We start from the raw sequence: 21,924 nt of genomic DNA, 5'->3' as shown, positions 1-21,924 counted from the left end.
TTTCCCTGCACTAGTGAAGACTTTCCCTCATATTTTCCAGGGGAAATAGAAGGCATTCCATATGTTCCTCCTTCTCCCTTTCTTTATATCTCAGAACTCTTTGACAGCATCCTCTTCCTTTATTCTCCCTCTACCCTAGTCTCTCATGATCCTTCTCCTCTCTAAGACCAACCCTTTGTCCCATGTGCCCTTCATCCCACACCCTCCCATCTTCTCCAGAAGATCAGCTCCACAATCATCACCTACTCTCCACTTCTCTCAAGACTTAAAAAACCCTCACCTGACCCTCTTCACTCTTCAAGCTGTTGTCCATTGCCCTTTCACAGCTAAGCTCCTAGAAAGAGCTATCTACTCTCCTGGCTTCCAGTTCCTCATTTCTCACTCATTTCCCAACCCTTTACAAAATCTTTCTGAGCTCATCACTCACCTGAAGCATCTCTCTGCAAAGTTACCAGAGGTCTGCCTCTTAATTGCCAAATCTCATGGCTCTTTCTCAGTTCTCTTCATTTGCTACAGTTGGCTAACCTCTCCTCCAAGACAGTCTCTCTTCTCATTTTTTTGACAATCCTCTCTCTTGGTTCTTCTACCTGTCTGATGGTTCCCTCTCAACCTCTTTCACTGTTTCATCCTCCATGTCATGCCCACTAAATGTGAAGGTGCCCCAAATCTCTTTCCTGGGGTCATTTCTCTTCTCTCTTGGCAACCTCAGAAACTCTCATGAATTTATTGTCATCTCGATGAAGATGACTCATATATCCTGCCCTACTCTCTCCCCTGAGAGAGTCCCATATCACCGGCTGTCTTTTGGGCATTTCAAAGTAATTGTTCTCTAAGTATTTCAAACTTGACATGTCAAAAGCAGAACTCATTATCTTTCTTCTCTGAACCTTACCTCTCGTCAGAATATCTCTATTTCTGTCCAGGGCCCTAATACTACTATCCTTTTAGTCACTCACATTTGCCGTCTCATAATTGTACTCAACTCTTCGTCCTCTGTTTCCCAATATGCATGATCAAGATGACTGGAATCACCTTTCTAACAGGTCTGTCTGCCTTAAATCACTCTCCAATACATCTAAAGTTTTTCTCCTGAAGCACAAGTCTGACCACGTCACTCCCTTAATCTATAAACTCCTGTGGCTCTCTATTACCTCCAGAGTCAAATGTAAATTCCTTTGTTTGGCATTTAAGACCCTTCAGAGCCTGACCCCTGCCTTTCCAGTCTTGTCACACAGTCCTCTCATGGTACACAACAGTCCAACCAAACCCCCAACCTCCTGGTTATTCCTCTTATACTTCACTTTTTACCCCTGTGTCTTTGCCCTCTCTATCCCCTTTGCCCAGAATTCATTTAAAATCATTAGCTTCATAAAAACCACTTAAAATCATTAAGTTTCCTTCAAAGCTCCAAAGGTCAAGCATCAGCTTCTAAATGAAGCCTTTCCTAATCTCCACCCCCCACATCCAGCTGCTAGTGCCCCTCCAATTATCTTGTATTTTCTTGTATATATCTTATATGGAAATATGTATCAACATACACATATTATCTCTTACCCAAATTACATTATAGTCAATTTGTATATATATATTTGTGTGTGTGTGTGTGTGTGTGTGTGTGTGTGTGTGTGGTTTTTCCCTGATGGAATGTAAGATCCTTGAAAGCAGGGACCAATTCATTTTTGTCTTTTTATCCCCAAGGTTCTGGTGCATAGTAGGTACATAAAAATGTTTATGAATTGAATCGGATGGGCAATGGCTGTAGGAAGAAGGACATGAAGTGGGGGAGATCCCTGAATTGGACATGATGGGCAACCCCCTGTCAGATGTATCATCTGAAGGACTTAGCAGCATGACCAACACGGTGTGACCCCCATGCCCAAGCAGCTGCCTTCTTCCACTGGCCAGCTCCAGCAGCATCCTTAATCATTATACCTTTTATGGGTTAGAAACACGTGTGCAATTCACACCTATAGTCAGCCAAAATGAACTCCCAACATCCATGAGTACTTGGAGTACTGTTTTCTCTGATAGACTGTCCAAAATACTAAATCATATGATATGGAGGCCTTCTGGAGAAAGACAATCAGGATGGAAAGGGGACTTAAAATCATTCCTGATGAGGTGTGGTTGAAGGAGCTACAGATGGTTGGTCAGGGGAAGAGGAGACCTAGGGGAGATGTTATAGCTTTCTTCAAGGATTTCAAGTGGAAAAAAGATTAGATTTGTTCTATTTGACCCACAGAGCAGAACCAGGAGCAACATGACAAACTGAGGCTCGATATTGGGAAAGCCTTTGCAATAATTAGAGACATCTCAAAGTGGAAAAGATTGTCTTGAGAGGTGGCGGGCTCACTGTCCCAAAAGGTCTTTGAACAAAGGAAGGAAGCAAGTATTTTTAAGTGCTTACTATGTGCCAGGCACTCTGTTAAGCAATTTATCTTACTTTGTTTAGTGTTATTTGATCCTCACAACAACTGCCGGGAAGTGGGTGCTATTATTGTCTTCATTTTACAGTTGAGAATATTGAGCCAGACAGAGATGGAGACATCTCTGAGGTCACATTTGAACTCCATTGTGCCACCTCACTGCCTCTAGACTAGGTTTGATGTAGAGGGTGAATTGGTTGGGCTATACGTCCCAGATTCTATGGTCTCGTGAATCTGCATATATGCAGATACTCATGAAATAAAATTATTTTATTGTAAATATAATAACTCAAATAATGCTCCAATGGTCCTGTGATCTCATTCATGTGGAGATGCCCTCCAGCAAAGCAGATCACAGTTCATCTACATTTGCCCATCTATCTCTCCATAGTCAGCCTTGACTTCCATTAAGTTTGCACAAGGTGTCCACCCAAGATACTGGGGGCCTTCCACAAACACAAGCACACTAATTAACATGTGGAAACAAACCATAAAATTACAGCCATTTACATTTGAATTTTTAAAAGGAAGGAAAAGAAAACAGAAGAAATAAACTTCAGCAACATAACAGCAATAATCACTTTTATGTGCCTCCTCTTTCCCCATCTATTATTTATCAAGTTTTCTTGATATCTTTAATCTATTTATTTATTCTTTTTTACATCATAGGTGCAGGTAATCCCTCCAGTTTGGCCCATTTCCTTTGTTATCTTTTTATATTTATTCACCTTCTTCAAAATTAAAAAGGCATTTTAAAAAATCCATTTTGGTTCAAACCTGTGTAGGGAATTCCTGATGGAGAAAGTCCTCTCACCAATGCAGGTCAGGAATCCAGCTTAATTTCTAAGATCACATAGCTATTAAGTGTCAGAAGCAGGATTGGAAGACGGGTCTTCCTAATTCCAAGGCTAGCCCTTATCTTCTATGCCGCACATTCTCATACTCTTTGATTGGCTTGTTTTCATCAATACTTCAGCCAGAAGTCAAATCTTTTCAAATTGCCTTTCATTTCAAAATGTGATCATGAGTTGAAACCATCAGTCCACCTCACTCATTAGGGAGGGCAAAGGGGCCCTTGAACTTGGGATTTTAATTCAAGGGTACCTCTCCCTGAGGCTGCTGCCCTTGGGGGAATGAAAGCTCCCAGTACGGCTAAACATTTTCTGGAAAGGCTTTGTGGTGTATCCTTGTCCATTCACAAACATTTTCTGCTTTAACCTTTAACCTTCTGATTCTGGCGCCCTATTTGTCCACAGCTTGAAAGGCTAAGAAGTAAAATCATGCAGGCTGCATTTAGTACAGCAGGGATCAAGTCTCCAGCTACGGAAATTACAGACACTGACATCTTAGAAGCCTTGCAGGTATGTCCCTGGCTTCTCGCCTTGCCTCCTTGCTTATAGATATAACTGTTCCCCATATTGTAACTAAGAGGTTTGTGTTCTTGGGGCAAATGATAAAAAGTAGAACTTCAGTTTAGGGAGTGAGGTGCGGTGAATGGAAAACAGAGACTCCAATTCACCATTGACTTATAATAGGGAAGGGAGGGGAAGGAGGAGGAGAAAACAACCTAAGGGAGAAGCTCATTCTGTGATAGTTTCCTAATTTAGTTAATTATTCTTGTTAACTAAGCGGCTGTCAGCCATGCTTAAATTCAGCACCCTGGGGAAAGCTCTGACTGCCATACCCTAGTTACAACCCAAGTTTCCTCTCCTAGAACAGGCTAGACTAGTTTGAAGACAATTGATCCCAAGGGCGTTATCAGCAACAAAGTCACCTCCTTGAGGGACATTACTCATTCTAGAGAGGTGCCAAGTTTAGCAGAGCAGGCTGGACTAGATTGGCATCAAATAAAAATGAGAAATTATGTTCATCAAGTTCTTTCTTTGTCATCACCCCAATATAGAAACTATTATAACCTGGAGGAAACGAGCAGTGGGTAGTGATGGGTAGATGGGAAGACCAATGATCTTCTTGACTGGGGATGAAGTCCTTGTTTGCAATCATCGGGGACAGAACAAGGGGAAGCAGACTAGTACTGCTGTGGAACAGATTAAGTTTGGACTTTAGGACTTCTCAAAGTTGAAGGTTCATGGGAAGGACCTGGAAACAGAAGTGTAACTAGGGTGGAATGATTGTGACTTGTACCAGGGTACTGACAGTGGTTTTTGAAGGGTACTGACAGTGCTTATAGCCCTTCGGCAACATAGAAACAATTGAGTTAGCAAGAATGCCAACTAGTTAGCAAGAATGAAGAGTTAAAATGGGAAGACGCCAAATGGAAGGCTTTCTCCCCACCCCTTTGCCCCTCTCCCACTGTGATTGTACCCCAACTGGGGCCTTACCTTTCTGGGCTCTGCCCTGCTTCCCCAAAACCAAAAGGAATATTCCTCAGCCATGTTGTATCATAGAGAGGATTCCTGCTTAGATACAGGTTGGTCTACGATATCTAGATGGTCTCAGATAGCTCTTCCAACTAGATGGTCTTGGGCATCTCTTCCAGCTCTTGAGGTTCTGGGTGAAATCCTGGACTGGTTCACCAAAGGAGGTGGCCACATTCCTCCTCTGGACATTTCAGAGGACAAAGGACTAGGTTCCATTTGGCTGGTGTCATTTAGGGGAGTCCTATGCAAGAGAAGAGGGGAAAAGATAGAGATTGTGAACTCCTTGAGGCCAGAAACTGGCTGCTGCTGCTGCTGCTGCTTCTTCTTCTTCTTCTTCTTCTTCTTCTTCTTCTTCTTCTTCTTCTTCTTCTTCTTCTTCTTCTTCTTCTTCTTCTTCTTCTTCTTCTTCTTCTTCTTCTTCTTCTTCTTGTATCCCCAGCACTTAGCACCACACCTGGTACATAATCAGTGTTTCTTGACTCATTGATTATTGATTGAGAAGCTTGGAAAAGTCATTTTCTTCTTTGGATGTGTTTCATTTATAGAGAATCATTAACGAGCGACTGGACTTTTATCAGCAGCTGAAACAGAAAGGGGTGAAAGTACCCCCCCTCCACCAGACCGAGTTGGTGCCAGTCACCCCCAAGACCAAGAAAGGGAAGTAACATCCATTCTGGGAAAATCTCTTATGATTTGTTCAGCCAAGCTGAGACAAAAGCTATTTTCTAGTAGGTGTATATACTGTTCCAGTGTCTGTGTTTTTTAACTCCAATTTCAGAGCCCTGGCTGGGATGGACCCACAAGTATGCCTGGGATGTTCAAAGACTCTTCCTCATTCCAACAGCAGCATTAACACTTGCCCCCCAACTTTTTCCAGGCTCCCTCTCAGCAGATGCCTAGTCATGTTTCCCTCTCTCCCACCCCATCCTTTGCTTCTCTCCTCCTATCATTCTCCTAGGCTGGTCTTTCCACTCCCATCATTCTCTGCCCCAGACATTTGCTCTTTTCCTTTCTCTTTCCACATTAATGGTTACCCAATTCGGGCTGAGCCCCAGCTCTGGCTCTGACCCTAGAGTCACATATAATATACAGCTGTTATTATTCCTCATAGAAACCCTAGAAGGTAGGTAGGACAAGGACTATTCTCTAGGCAATGTTCCTTCTCTCATTTGGGCATTGCTGACCAAGGTGAAATGATTTAGGGTTTCTGTTAGCACAACAGCTAGCACATTAAAGCTTGAAAGTACTTCACAGTTGTCTACTCACCACAACCCTGAGAGATTTGTGCTAATATAATTCTCAGGAAACTGAAGCTGAGAGAGGCTAAGTCATTTGCCCAGTACACACAACTAAAAGGTTATCTGAGGTAAAATTTGAACTCACTTCCTGACTCCAGGTTCTGCACTCTATCCACTGTGACACCTAGATGCCTAGGAAAGAACTTTGTGAACTTTAAAGAGTTATAGAAATATTAACTGGGATGAGACTAAATGACTACAATTCAAGGAATATCACAGTCTGCCAGGATTTTAATTGGGGAGCCACTCAAGAGAAGTTCACTGTGGGTGTGAGTCAACTACGACACTTAGTTAACCAAGAATTGTAAAAGAGTGGAGCTGCCAAGGATGGCACAAGAGGGAAGTGGTACCACAAAAGAAGGTAGATTAGAAATGTGGTAAGGATGAGGGATAACTAATAGGCAGGTTGTGTGCTTCATTGAAATCCATGCAATGTCGAGAAATCTAAAGACTAGCCTCCAAAAAGGTGAGTGGAATGCATGTGGATGATGTAAGTGTAGATATGAACAAGAGCCATACAGAATGAGATAGATTGTGATTTATACTCAACATTAACGTTGAGTAGTACATCATAGAATTACCAAAATAAGGATGGAAGCATAAATATCTTCAGCTATTATTCTCAAATGTCTTCTCTTTCTGAAGGTTTTGTAAAGATTCCTGCTTACTATTCAATTTAAATTTTTTTATTATTATCTTTTGCTTTTATATTGCTTTTATTTCTAAATATGTCTTTCTTTTTGGCCCTTTCCAGAGAACCATCCCTTATGACAAATTTAGCACTCTCTTGGCATTCTGGGAGACAAGCAATAGATCTTCTGGCTCCAGGAGGTTTGGGGTGCTCCACCTCACCCACTAAGGGACCCCTGGTTCTGGAGTCAGTCCTGGGGAAGCCTGTCCTCTAAATTAAGGAGTAGGACTTTTTCTCAAAATCTCTAACGTATCACGCCCCATACCTAGGATCTTGGGGAAAAATCACTTAAAGCTTAAGTTTTGTTCATGTTTGTGATCCTCCTCTAAGGGAACTAAAAGGTCCTCAATGTACAATATAGATCAGGTATAGGACAGCTACTTATTTCTCCCACCACAAAAAAGAAATGCTTAGATCACAAAGAATGTATAAGTGCATATTGACAAAGATTTAAAATGTGAAACATTAACCCATCAGGCTTATTAATACTCTTCGAGGAAGTTGAAACTTAAAACATTAAAACACAAGACATTCAGTGGAACTATTGAACAAGCATTTCTCCCTTCACCTTGACTCTGTTCTGTATGAATAAAGCCCTCAAAGTCCATGTGTTCTGGCAAGCCAAAGCAGGGTTTGGCCTCAACCTCCTGCCCAGTGGGTCATTTCTCCCTTTCAGAATGCTAACTGAAGGATCCAGGAGCTCTTGAACTCATGAGGTTGCCACTATTTGGTCACCTAAGGAAAGAAACACAAAGAAGAAGAATGAGCCAGAATCCTGACCCAGGTTCACTTAGACTAGCATATGCTCTGAGTGCTATGTGAGGGCAGCAGCCATAGATGCCAGAGAAAAGAGGAGGTCTCCTCTACCTCTGACAGGAAGTCTTAGAAAGTCTGATTCTATATTCTCTAGAGAGGAGAAAGAAGAGAGCAAGAATGGACTTTTCTCTCCCTTTAAAGTTCCCCCTCACTCAGTGGCCAGTTGTCCTACAGAAACAATTTTTGCCTCCTTCCTGCATAACCAGAAGTGGCTGAGGAAACCCACCCCACCTCTGTATATGCTCTAAGGAGGTGTGCTCTAGCCAGAGTAGTAGATAGGGGTGATTTGATTGTTGTGACATGGGATACACTGGCATAGGACCACCCACCACGGTGTACCCACATCGAAGAAAGTGTAGGGCTCTATGAACAAAGTAGAATTGCAGTAGTTCAAAGGAAATGTGAGATTTGCAAATTTAGAGCCATCTCCACTCTAAATGTTCATAGGGTGTGTGTGTGGGGGGGGGATGGTGGAGCCAAGATGGCAGCTGGAAAGCAGGGACTCGCTTAAGCTCTCCCCCAAATCCCTCCAAACACCTATAAAAATGGCTCTGAACAAATTCTAGAGCTGCGGAACCCATGAAATAGCAGAGGGAAGCAGGTCTCCAGCTCAGGACAGCCTGGATGGTGGCTGGGAAGGGTCTATTGCATGGTGCTGGGAGCAGAACACAGCCCAGCATGGGCCACATCAGGTCAGACCAGGCACTGAGGAGATCCGGCAAGGCTGGCCTGAGAGCCATGAATCACTGAGCTATAGCAGTTTCCAGACTTCTCAACCCACAAATGCCAAAGACAATGGAGCAGGTTAGTGGGAAAACTGCTGGAATCAGGGAAAGAGAAGTCCAGGTCCAGCTCCAGCCCCAGCACAGTGGAGGTGAAGAGGCTGCCGCTGCAGCAGCAGGAAGCTCTTGCTGCTGCTGCCAGAGCTCCAGCTGTGGTTGCTTCTGGCCCCAGGCTCACCCAGTGGGAAGCATCAAACTGTGGATCAGAGTGGGAGTGTAGGGAGTGCTTTGCTGGTACAGAGGCAGGGTTCTCTTTCTTTGCTCTGCTTGGATCTGGGTCACAGTCCTGGTTAGCAGATCTTGGGGAAGAAGGAACACTGGTGTGGCAGAGCTTGCAGTGACAGTGGAGTACAAATAGCTCTGAAAACAGCAGCACAGCTCCTCAAGCTTGGGACAAAGTACTCTCTACAAGCAGTCATACCCTGACAAAAAGCTCAAGGGTCAAGTAGTGGTCTGGGAACAAGAACAGGCAGCAAGAAAGGACTCAGACTCACACTATAGAATCTTTTTTTTTTGGTGACAAAGAAGAGTAAAACATACAGCCAGAAGAAGTCAACAAAGTCAAAGAGCCTCCAAGAAAAATATGAATTGGTCTCAGGCCATGGAAGAGCTCAAAAAGGATTTGGAAAAGCAAGTAAGAGAAGTAGAGGGAAAATTGGGAAGAGAAATGAGAGTGATGCAAGAAAATCATGAAAAACAAGTCAACAACTTGCTAAAGGAGACCCCCAAAAATACTGCAAAATACACTGAAGAAAACAACACCTTAAAAAACAGACTAACTCAAATGGCAAAAGAGCTCCAAAAAGCCAATGAGGAGAAGAACGCCTTGAAAGGCAGAATTAGCTAAATGGAAAAGGAGGTCCAATGGACCACTGAAGAAAATACTACCTTAAAAATTAGATTGGAGCAAGTAGAAGCTAGTGACTTTAACAGAAATCAAGAAATTATAAAACAAAACCAAAGGAATGAAAAAATGGAAGACAATGTGAAATATCTCATTGGGAAAACCACTGACCTGGAGAATAGATCCAGGTGAGATAATTGATAAATTATTGGACTACCTGAAAGCCATGATCAAAAAAAGAGCCTAGACATCATCTTTCAAGAAATTATCAAGGAAAACTGCCCTGATATTCTAGAACCAGAGGGTAAAATAGAAATTGAAAGAAGCCACCAACTGCCTCCTGAAAAAGATCCCAAAAAGAAAACTCCTAGGAATATTGTTCCCAAATTCCAGAGTTCCCAGGTCAAGGAGAAAATATTGCAAGCAGCCAGAAAGAAACAATTTGAGTATTGTGGAAACACAATCAGGATAATACAAGATGTAGCAGCTTCTTACATTAAAGGATCGAAGGGCTTGGAATATAATATTCTAGAGGTCAAAGGAGTTAGGATTAAAACCAAGAATCACTTACCCAGCAAAACTGAGTATAATGCTCCAAGGCAAAATATGGATTTTCAATAAATAGAGGACTTTCAAGCTTTCTTGATGAAAAGACCAGAGCTGAATAGAAAATTTGACTTTCAAGTGAAGCATGAAAAGGTAAACAAGAAAGAGAAATCATAAGGGAATTACTAAAGTTGATCTGTTTTGTTTACATTACTACATGGAAAGCTGACGCTTGTAATTCATGAGACCTTTCTCAGTATTAGGGTAGTTAAAGGAATACACACACACACACATATACATGCATGCATATATATATATATATATATATATATATATATATAGACAGAGGGCACAGGGTGAGTTGAATATGAAAGGATATCTAAAAAATAAAATAAAGTTAAGGGGTGAGAGAGGAATATATTGAGAGAGGGAGAAAGGGAGAGAGAGAATGGGGGTAAATTATCTCACATAAAAGTGACCAGAAAAAGCAGTTCTGTTGGAAGGGAAGAGGGGGCAGGTAAGGGGGAATGAGTGAATCTTGCTCTCATCAACTTGACTTGAGGAGGGAATAACATACACACTCAATTGGGTATCTTACCCCACAGGAAAGTAGGGGGAAGGGTATAAGAAAGGGGGGAAGAAAGAAGGAAGGGCAGATTGGGGGAGGAGGTAATCAAAAGCAAACACTTTTGAAAGGAACAGTGTCAAGGGAGAAAATTGAATAAAGGGGGACAGGATAGGATGGAGGGAAATATAATTAGTCTTTCACAACATGATTATTGTGGAAGTGTTTTGCCTAATGATACATATGTGGCCTATGTTGAATTCCTTGCCTTCTTAGGGAGGTGGGTGGGGAGGGAAGGAGGGAGAGAATTTGGAACTCAAAGTTCTAAAAGCAGATGCTCAAAGAAAAAGTTGTTTTTGCATGCTACTAGGAAATAAGATATACAGGCAATGGGGTATAGAAATCTATCTTGCCCTACAAGAAAGTAAGGGGAAAGGGGGTGCGAGGGGGGAGGGGGGTGACAGAAGGGAGAACTGACTGGGGAAATGGGGCAATCAGAATATGTGCCATCTTGGAGTGGGGGGAGGATAGAAATGGGGAGAAAATTTGTAACTCAAAATCTTGTGGAAATCAATGTTGAAAACTAAAAATATTAAATAATAAAATACAAAGAATTTTAAAAAATGTTCCTAACCTACCAAAAAATTATTTTACTGAGCTGGACAAAATAATAACAAAATTCATCTGGAAAAACAAGAGATCTAGAATATCTAGGGTATTAATGAAAAGAAATGCTAGAGAAGGTGGCCTAGCCGTACCAGATATTAAACTGTACTACAGAGCAGCAGTCATCAAAACTGCCTGGTACTGGTTAAGAGACAGGGGTGTGGATCAGTGGAATAGGATAGATACACAAGTAGGAGAAATCAACAAGTTTAGCAATCTACTCTTTGATAAACCCAAAGAGGCCAGCTTCTGGGCTAATAATTCACTATTTCACAAAAACTGTTGGGAAAATTGGAAAATGGTAGGGCAGAAACTGGGCATAGACCAATATCTTACACCATATACCAAAATAAAGTCAAAATGGGTTCATGATTTAGGAGTAAAATCTGATACTATAAGTAATTTGGGAAAGCAAGGAATAGTTTACTTATCAGATTTATGGAAAAGTAAAGAATTCATGACCCAACAAGAGATAGAGAGCATTACAAAATGGATAATTTTGATTATGCCAAATTGAAATGTTTTTGTACAAAAAAAGCCAATGCAACAAAAATTAGGAGGGAAGCAGAAAATTGGGAGAAAATCTTTGCAACTTGTATCTCTGATAAAGGCCTCATTTCTAAAATATACAGGGAACTGAGCCAAATATATAGGAATACAAGCCATTCCCCAATTGAGAAATGGTCAAAGGATATGAACAGGCAGTTTTCAGAGGAAGAAATTAAAGCTATCTATAGGCATATGAAAAAATGCTCTGGATCACTACTGATTAGAGAAATGCAAATCAAAACAACTCTCAGATACCACATCTTTCCTGTAAGATTGGCTAAAATAACAAAGCAGGAGGATGACAAATGCTGGAGAGGATGTGGGAAAATTGGAACATTGTTACATTGCTGGTGGAGTTGTGAGCCGATCCAGCTATTTTGGAGAGTAATTTGGAACTATGCCCAAAGGGCTATAGAAATGTTCATACCCTTTGACCCAGCAATACCACTTCTAGGGTTGTATCCCAAAGAAATCACACAAGCGGGAAAAGGACCCATATGTACAAGAATATTTATAGTGGTTCTTTTTGTGGTAGCCAAGAATTGGAAATCAAAGGGATGCCCATCAATTGGGGAATGGCTGAACAAGCTGTGGTATATGAAGGTAATGGAATACTGTTGTGCCATAAGAAATGGGGATGATACGGACTTCGTAACAATCTGGAAAAACCTACACGACATAATGCTGAGTGAGTGGAGCAGAGCCAGGAGAACATTGTACACAACCACAGATATATGGATTCCGTGAGGACCAACCCTGACATACTTCGCTCTTCTCAGCAACGTAAGGTGCAAGGACAACTCCAGGGGACTCACGATGCAGAATGCTATCTTCATCCAGAGAAAGAAATGTGAAGTTTGAATGCAGATTGAGGCGCACTACATGCTCGCCTTTTTTCTTCTCTTTTGTTTTTGTTTTTGGGTTTTTTTTTTTGGTTCTGTCTCTTCTTTCTCATGATTCACTCCATTGGTCATAATTCTTCTCCACAACTTGACTAGTCTATAAATTAATTCAATGCGAAGTTATACATGGTAGTTATATGAGATTCCATGCCGTCTTGGGGAGGGAGGGGGGAGGGAGGGGAGAAAATCTGGATCTTAAAATTATGTAGAACCGTGTGTTGTAAACTAAAAATAAAAAAAAAAATAAATAAAAATGTTCCTAACCTTTGGTAGAGCTTGTATTGGTCTGATCAGCCACAATTGGACACACTGTGCCTTGACCATGACATAGTGATGTCATTTTAGTACTCTTGAGAACAAAGGACAACAGCCACCAAGATAAGGGTGTGTATGATTCACCCCACTACACCAGGAATTTTTAAAAGCAGTTCAGCTGACACATCAAGCGAGACTGATGTTAATGAAATGCTCCAATAGTCCCCTGCCTCTGTAGGTAGAGAGTTGAGTCTTTTCTTATCTTTGGGGGCTAGCTGGGTCATTCTAAATATACAATATTAGTTCATAGAGTTTGTTCTTCTTTCCATTTACGTTGTTTTAGTCATTGTCTATTGTTTTTCTGGTTCTGTAACCACCCCCCCCCCCCAGTATCAGTTCCTATGTCTTCTTAGGCTTCTCTGAGTTCTTCATAATTTATTACAGCACCATAATATTCCCTTATGTTCACGTAATCACAATTTTTTTCAACTATTACAAACTCATTGGGAATCTACTTCATTTCTTTGCTACTACAAAAGTGCTTCTATAAATATTTTAGTGTATATAGGAACTTTATTACTTTTTTCGACCCCTTTGGGATATCTACCTAACAGTGGGATATCTTGGTCAGAGAGGATGGTCATTCTATCACTTTCTTAGCAGAGTTCCAAATTCCTTTTCAGAATGGTTGAACCAATCCCCACCTCTACTGTCTATTCCTTTCTATATCCCCTCAAATATTGACTATTTCCACCTTTCGCTATCTTTGCCAATACACCAGGGGGCAGTAGGATGGGGAGATGAAACCTTAGAGTTGATTTGATTTGCAGTTCTCTTATTATTAATGACTTGGAGAAATCTCAGATATAGTTGCTAATACTTCGTCATTCTTTTGAGGGGAACTATTTATACACAATCCATGGCTTCCTTCCAAATTTTGCCTAAACAACATCAATGTGAAAATTTTCCTGGTTTCTCCCAGATACTATTGCCCTCCCCTTCTCACCAAAATTAACTTATCTTTATCACATATTTTGTGTTCTATTTATGTACATGTTGTTTCCCCTGATAGAATGTAAGCTTCTTGAAGGCAGGGGCATTTTCATTTTTGTCATTGTATATATAGTGCCTGACACATAACAGGTGCTTAATAAATGCTTGCTGATTGATTGATTAACGATCTCCTTTGATCCTTTTTCTCATTATCTAATATTTTAAAGGTTCTTGAGTGGTTCTATAGGAAAAGCCACATGAAAAGAATAGCTAAATCTTGGAATTTTAGAATTGAATGAGGCCTTTTTGAAAATTCTCTGATTCAACTCCATCACTTTGAAGATGCAAAGAAGGCATGAGATTCCCACATAATCTTTTTTTATCCAGTCAAACTAGCCTAGTTCATGTTTTCTGTCCATGGCTTTCCATCCCCTGACTTCTTTCCTGCCTTTCTTTGCACATTCCTGGAATGTACTCTTCTCACTTCTGTTCCTCATCCCTAACTTCCCCTTGAGGCTCACGTCAAGTACCGTCTCCTACAAGAGTCCTTTTTTGATTCTTCCTATTTTTAATGTTCCCCACATTATCCACAACATTATTTATTTAATTTTCTGTATATTTTATTTATCTATATGCAGATTGTGTGTGTCCTCCCTCCTTCTTTTATGTCCCTGCCTCCCTGGGGGCAAGGACTCTTTCATTTTTGTCTTCATATCTCACAAAGCACATAGTAGGTGCTTAATAATACTCATTGAAATGAATTTCATTTATTCTATTGAGATCCCGATGTGTTTTGTGTGTCTGAGGGCAGGTGGTCTGTTAGGAATCATTCACACTTCATTTTCTGCTTATGTGAGCAGCTTGGGTAGGGACTCTCACCTCCACTGATTCCCCCTTCTAATTACCTCTCTGGCTTATACCATGACTACAGACTATTCCTCCAGATTCAGCCAGCTATAGCACAGATGTGCCTTCAGGTCATGAGAAAGATCAGAAAAGAAAATGTCCACGGCTCAATAGAGCACATTCCCACTGAGGGGGAAGCAACTTAAATGACATTTGTTCAATTATTTATTCATTCATTCACTCATTATTCAATAAATTCCTCAAGCACTTATTATAATAATAATTCACACTTCTTTGGTAAATACTCTAAGGTTTACTTCTAATACATCTGCCATTTAGTTTCTTTGACTTCCTTCAAGATAGCTCCAATCCTTTTGCTCCTTCTGTACCTCCTTCTCCTACAGGAAGCCTTTTCAGATCTTTTCTTCAGCTAGTGCCTGCCCTCTCTGTCTCCCATTTACCCTGTATGTATCTTGTACGTGCCTAGTTCTTTATTTGTTGTCTTTCTCCATTAGACTGTAAGCTTCTTGAGGGCAGGCACTTTTTTGCCTTCTATCTCCAACACTGAGCACAGCAGCTGGCACATAGAAAGTGACTAACAAATGCTTGTTGACTAGGTATTGAAAATATCATTATCCCTATTTTTGAGGAAATAGGCTCAGAGAGGTTAGATAACTTGTTCAAGATCACATAACTAGTTGGTGCAAGGCACTGTGTGTGTCTGCCCTATCTACATTAGACATCTCATGGTTTTATCCATAACTCAGATTCAATGGCAACAGCTTTGCTATTCCCAGGGAGGGGTGCTTAGGTCCCTTTATCTCCTACAGAAATGTTACCACTGTTCTGCATCTGATTTTCACCAGCAAGGAAAAACTGTTTGCTGAAATGGATGAGATCTTTGACTAATCCATCTCAGCTACTGTCATAATAAGAAGCTATTTAGCCTGAACTACAACCTGGATTGGGTGAAAGCAGGTATCAGAGGGTTCAGAGGAAGAAGAAGTAGGATCCCATTTCCTGAAGTTCTACAAGGGAAGTCAGTCCAGGAGAGATACGAATCTTTCAAAAATGAAGTCCCAAAGACATCAAGGGATACAATTCTGATGAAGAGGAAATTGGAGCTGTCCAAAAAAGACCAATGTGGATGCATAGGGAACTCATCAATGTAGATTTTTAAAAGACATGTATGATCAGTCAGTGGGTCAGTCAATAAACATTTATTAAGCACCTGCTATCTGCCAAGCACTATTTAAGCCCTGGAGATATTAAAAAATAAAAGGTAAAAGGCAGTCCCTGCCGTCAAGGAGCTCACAATCTTATCAGGGAGACAACATACAAGTAACCATATCTGAACAAGCTAGACATAGGATGACTTTGAAAACTCGTGTGGAAGATGAAATCAAGGGCAGGCAATGGAGAGTCAACCCAAATGTTTTGGCATAGTCCTGTAACAACAGTGTCAGGAATGCTAAAGCTCAGAATGAATGGAGGCTGGCAAGGGGATCAAAAGAGAACAAGGACAAAGTGGGGTTATTATTATTTTTAGCTTTATTGGGGGGTGGTGGGAGTAACAAAGAAAGTCTTGAGCTAAACTAACTCCTTTTTTTGACACAATTACTAACTAGTAGATCATGAGATCTACTATAGTTTATGTAAATTTTAGCTAAGTACATGGTAAAGCATCTTGGGGTATTCTTGTGGAAAAGATTGTCATGTATAAAAAATTTGAGAGACATGGTTTCTGTATAGTCATTTTATTAACCATGATAGAAAAAAATTTAATAAAAGATGTCAATGGCACTCTTGAATGCCAAAGACACTTCATAGAACCCAATCAACACTTTTATGCCCTTGGAACAGTGGGTATTCCTGAGGGTGATGATTGACTCTGGTTGGTTAACAAGTAATGAGAGAACGAGTATTATAATGAGAGGTGGATCTATTCTAATAAGGGGCTGGGGGATATCACTGATTTTGTGATTCATGGACAACGAGAGACTATATCTAGCCAAACTGCCCCCAGCCTTGGGCAAGCTAGCCAGTCTGCGTGGAACACAGTGGTCTAGAATTCACCTTACATTAAATTCTTTGTAAGGTTCTCTACTTGAATGGGGTAACAATTTCAAGATTTCATCTCATCATCTACCCTGCCCTTCAGAGACTAAACTTTGACGTAATCTCCAAATGAGAAAGGGAAAAATTCCTTGATCTCTCCCCAGTATTAACAATTGGTGATTTAATAATCATTTCTCTCGAGATGGAGACATGTTGGGTACATTCATAATTGGTTGACTGTCCAGGCCTAAAGAGTATCAATTAATGTTTTAATGTCAACTTCGAAAGAGATCTCAAGTGGAGTTCTCCAGGGATCTTTGAAGGAGGTCTGCAGTGGAGTTCCCTAATGATCTGCATTTTTCCTGTGTGTTTATTTCACCTTTTAATCAGTGACTTGGATAAAACTATACATGGTAATACTTAGCAGGTCTGCAAAATACATAAAACTCAAGGGGATAGCTAGCACACTACATAACATAATTTTCAAAAATCTCAACAGGTAGGCCATTGAATTGAATCACATAAGAAGAAGTATAAGATGGATTAATGTAAAGTCATACCCCCTTGGATTCAGAAAATCAATTTCATAACTACAATAAGGGGGGAATGTGGCTAAGCAGCAGTTTAAAAAAGATCTGGGATCTTAGTGGGCTACCAGCTCAATGTGTGTCAGTATTATCAGAAGGCAGCCAGGAAAGGTAATGTGGCCAGAGGGTGCATCAGGAGGTAGCAGAGCATCTAGTGACACTATATTCTTTTCTGTTCAGACTATATTTCTAGAGTATTTCATTTGGTTCCAGCTATCTTTTTTTTTTTTTGGAAGGACATTGGTAAGATTGAGGAAACCTGTAGAAAACAACTAAGTGGACATGACCACTCTCTTTAAGCATTTGAAGGGTTGCCACTTGAAAGAGGGATTAGTTAAAAACAAAACAAAAAACCGATGGTTGGAAATGGCAAGAAAAGAAAAGCATTTTAATAATTAGAATTGTGCAAAAGTGGATTGGGATGGTCAGGGAGAGAGAAAGAGAGACAGAGACAGAGACACACTAGAAAGACAGAGACAGACAGAGAGTGAGAAAGATGGAGAGAGACAGGGAGAAAGAAAAAAAGAGAAGAGAGATGGAGAGAGACAGAGAGAGAAAATGAGAAAGATGGAGAGAGGGAAATGGAGAAATGGACAGAGACAGGAAAAGAGTAAGAGAGAAAACGCAAAAGAAAGAAGAAAGATGGAGAAGTGGAGAGAATGAGAGAGAGAAAGGAAGAGAACATTTGTTGCAGATTCATTATATTTTGGTCACTATGCTAAGTGCTGGAGTTACCCCTACTAGCAAACAAAACCATCACTGTCCCCTCCTGAGAATCTTAAATACTATTGCGGAAGAGAGCACACACAGGGGAGCTGGGAAAGGGGGAGGGGGTGCATGTCTTGTCGGGAACTGAATGACCACCTACCGAGTATCTCGAGGATGAGATTCTCTGTCAAAGGTGTACTTGGCTTTAGTGACGGCTGGGGTTTCTTCTGACTCCAAGTATCTGTTCTCTTCTCTGTGAGGTCACCATTGATCTTAAAAAAAAATTGATAAATAAAAGAGACCATGCTTCTGCTTAGTTAAATGTTACTATATTAAGCTCTCAAAATGCTGCCTGAGGACATGGAGAACCCTTCTAGCTCTGAGATTCTGTGATTCTGAGGAACAGGAATAAAGGACAGAGTGTTTCCTCCCTAGCTTCAGCTCAGCACTCCCAGGAAATTATCTACTCTCACAATTATCCACACTTTCACACACTTTCTCTCCCCCTAGTTTTCCTCCATCAGTCTCTCCTGCATTAAGACTACAGCATTCTCAGCATAGGCAATACACACACACAATACACACATGATGTACACATGCTTAGAGACATAGATACATGCACCAAACACGGAAGACGCATATGTAGGAGGGTAGTTGGTCTCTGACCAACTGATGCTGTCACAGAAAGCAAAGATAACAGTCAATGAAGCATTAAATGTTGCCTGTATCCACTTTAAAAATTAATTAAATTTGAACAGAAGCTTGGGATTGGAAGCCGGAAACTTGGTCAGTGTTGAAGGTGACTGATGCAGTTTGAGAGCTCCAGAGAGTCCAAACTCAGAATGGCTTTGTGGAATGTGACCCTGCCATTTATACCAGATGCCAATGTTGTAGGTGGGTGGGAAAGGGAAAGGCTTTCTTTCTCCCCCTTCCTCCTAGGTCACTGTTTCAACAATTTGGCTAGCAGATGCGGGGGGTGGGGGGGGGTGGGGGTGTAAAATCAACAACAACCAGCTCACAGAACACTGCCAAAGCCCAGGTTCTTTTGATCTGCTTTACTAAGGAAAGCAACTGTTAAGGGGTTCACAGGCTTACTTTAATTCAGCATGCCATTCAAATACCATTCACTTAGTTCAGAGAAAAAAGCCAGCGCCCTGAACTTCACAGCAAATACAAATTACAAACATCGACAGACAGGCCAAATACAATTCATAGTTACCAACATCTAAGTTCAGCCCTGGAGCTCATAACAAGGGCTGGCCCAGGGTCACGCAAGACACTGAAGAGGGTTTGGGGTGAGGGGTGCTTGACACCCCAAAGTATGGACACACCGGGTCCTGCCGAAAGAATTTGACTCAAGCTTTCTCAGCCAAGGGAAAAGATAAAGTTTATTAGGAGTTAGCCAATAGGCCTGCCCCAAGAGATCCCACCCCTTGTGACTCCTGTAAGGAAAGTGGGCCAGATCAATCTGAGCTAGATTGGATCTGACCCACTTCATGGAGGCAAAATGGAGGTTATATACACAAAGATTGTGGGAGGGATTGAGGGGTGGTCTAGGGTGATGGAAATGACAGACAATAAAGGGCTAGGGTAACAGAGGTAGGGTATAGATATTTTGATCAGGATTAAGGATGGGAAACAGGATTAAGGGTGGGAAACAGCTGGACAATAGAGGACTGGGCAAGGTAGGCATTTGGGCCTAATGGTTATAGCCTCAGGCCAAGGCCAGGTTGAGTGGGAGGATCAAAGTAGGCATTTGGGCCTAATGGTTATAGCCTCAGGCCAAGGCCAGATCAAGTGGGAAGATTCAAGGAGAGTTCAAGGGTTCAAGGGGTTCCCAGAGACTGTGCCCTCATCACCACCACTGCTTGTGGGTCAGAGCTCCAAAAAGGAGAAACCCAACCCCTGGTTTTATATCTTTTTCAGGGTCAAGGGTGAGTCACACATGCAACTCACCCATGTGACCTAAAATCATCACAAAGAGGCAACTTAAACCCACGTGGTCTAAAAGCTTCTGAGGTCCCAAACATGTCACTCAAACCCATGTAAACTAGTCCCTCCCCTGAGGCAAGGAGGTCACCAAGGGCTTCCAATCTAACCAAGGAAACAAAGGCCAAACTCTTCAAGGGCACTTGGTTGAACTGAGTGCTAAGAGCCTGTTTTGTTGGCCAACATAGTCATATTGGGCAGATGCTACGTAGATTCATAATTAGTTGACTGTCTAGCCCCAAAGAGCATCTACTAATGATTTACTGTCAGCTTTTAAAGATGTCTAAAGTGGAGTTCCCCAGGGATCTTTGAAGGAGTTCTCCAGTGGAGGTACCACTTTGAAATGGAGTCCAACCAATTGGAGACACTATCTAGCAGAATTCTCTAGTCATTCATGGACATAAAGGCAGATGCTCAAGCAGGTTATTTATTTATTTTTATTTTTAAGGAAGCCCCAGGAGGTGGGGGAAGGAAGGGAGAAAAAAGAACAAAGTAAAAAGTACACAGCAAAGAACAAAAGAAAACTTACAAGGAAGCAAAGAAAAGATGGATAGCTCTCATCACATAGGCTTCCTTGAAATGGAAATTTATTGCTTTATATTTTGGATCCTCTCTTACATTCTTCTGTGTATATGACAGGTTTTTTTTTCTTTTCTAATTTTGTATTTAAGTTTTAATATCTAAGTTTAAAATATGTTTCTTTTTCTTTTCTTATTGTGTATTTAAGTTTTAGAAAAATAAAAAAAATTTTTTTAAAAAGCCTGACCCCTGGCAGCAGAGTAGTGTCAACTATAGATTCAAGGGACCACTAGTGATTCCAGTCATGACTTGAGCTGGAGAGAGTGGCAGACTCAGGAAACCCTGTTGCACCCAGGGGGTGGACAAAGAAAGAAAGGATGCTCTTTCTCCCCCTTTGCAGCCCCATTCTCAATGAGTTCTTCCAGAAGCCATAGGATAGTAGAACTAGGCTCGAAGAGACACAAGGCATACAAAAACATACACACAGATCAACACAACTTGAGATACATATATATACACATACATACATATATATAAATATATATATATATATATATATATATATTGATCTATCTATAAGAAAGAGAGGAAAGACACATAAGCCCAACACACACCTAGACAAACACTCATTGGCATGCACATAGATATAATACACATAGACACAACAGAGACAGACACCGATAGGTTATGGGATGTTAAAGGGCTAGGAATTTTTCATTTTTGTCTTTGTAACCCCAGAGCCTAACGGTGCTTAATAACCGGCTGTGGACTGATTGACTGGCCAACCCACCTAAATACAATATCCACACAGACACAGACACAGACAAATCACACATCACACATCACACAAATCTTCGAGGCTCCTTTCCCAGCTTTGGCTTCAGGCAGTGAGCCTTTGGCAATACTGATTGAGTCCAGGCAAGGAGCTGGGAGTATTTTTCCCCTGAATAAATAAGCAATGACTTTATTGGCTCGTCAATAATTTAAGAGGGTACAACCATCAATTTCATTTTCACGGGGCATGCATGATGTCCAACAGATCACTGGCAAATCCCCAATCAGTTTTCTAGGGCTGGCCTGAGACAGAAACAACCCGGTTTGCCCCCAACCTCTTCCCTGCTGGATTCTCCCAGGCGCCTCGGGACGCTGCTCAGCCCAGTCGGCCAGCACCCCAGCTTGGTCAATTCCAGGAGCCCAGCCCCTTAGAAGCATTCCAGCAGTCCTGGACGCAGGGGCTGGACTTACAAGAGCTTCCCAGGATGAGAGCCCTCCCCCTCCTAGCTGAGCACCCCAGGCCATGCAGCCGCGTTCCTTCTCTCCTTTTCTCCCTCCTTGGATTGAAGAGTTTGGCTCCAGGCAGAGTGGGGAGGAGCCGAAGGAGGCGGCCAAGCTTGGCCCCAAGCTTCTTCCCCGTTTGCTCAGAAGTGCAGAGTCAGCGCTGGTCTCTGCTGTTCCCATTTCTTCAGCTAGCAGCCAGAGGGACAGCCCCCACCTCCTCCCCCT

The 21,924-nt window shown here is 41.5% G+C and overlaps 1 protein-coding gene across 3 annotated transcripts in view; it reads left to right on the top strand.

The window, feature by feature from the left end:
- The window catches only part of CCDC27 (coiled-coil domain containing 27), a 37,150-nt gene extending 31,607 nt beyond the window's left edge, over positions 1 to 5,543 (top strand). Inside the window, exons 12-13 of one of the 3 annotated variants that reach the window (XR_005009650.1) lie at positions 3,683 to 3,787; positions 5,353 to 5,543. Coding sequence is in view for 1 of the 3 variants with exons in the window: in XM_036747636.1 (XP_036603531.1) it covers positions 3,683 to 3,787; positions 5,353 to 5,472 (225 nt within the window). In the remaining 2 variants the exon portion in view is untranslated. The remainder of the gene's footprint in view (positions 1 to 3,682; positions 3,788 to 5,352) is intronic. The other 2 variants (XR_005009651.1, XM_036747636.1) reach the window with 2 other exon arrangements.
- The last annotated feature ends 16,381 nt before the right edge of the window (positions 5,544 to 21,924 follow it).

This window comes from Trichosurus vulpecula, chromosome 2, assembly GCF_011100635.1.
Source record: "Trichosurus vulpecula isolate mTriVul1 chromosome 2, mTriVul1.pri, whole genome shotgun sequence".
Classification (NCBI taxonomy): Eukaryota; Metazoa; Chordata; class Mammalia; order Diprotodontia; family Phalangeridae; genus Trichosurus; species Trichosurus vulpecula.
Note: the sequence above shows the minus strand (reverse complement) of the source record. Positions and strands in the feature narration are given on the sequence as shown.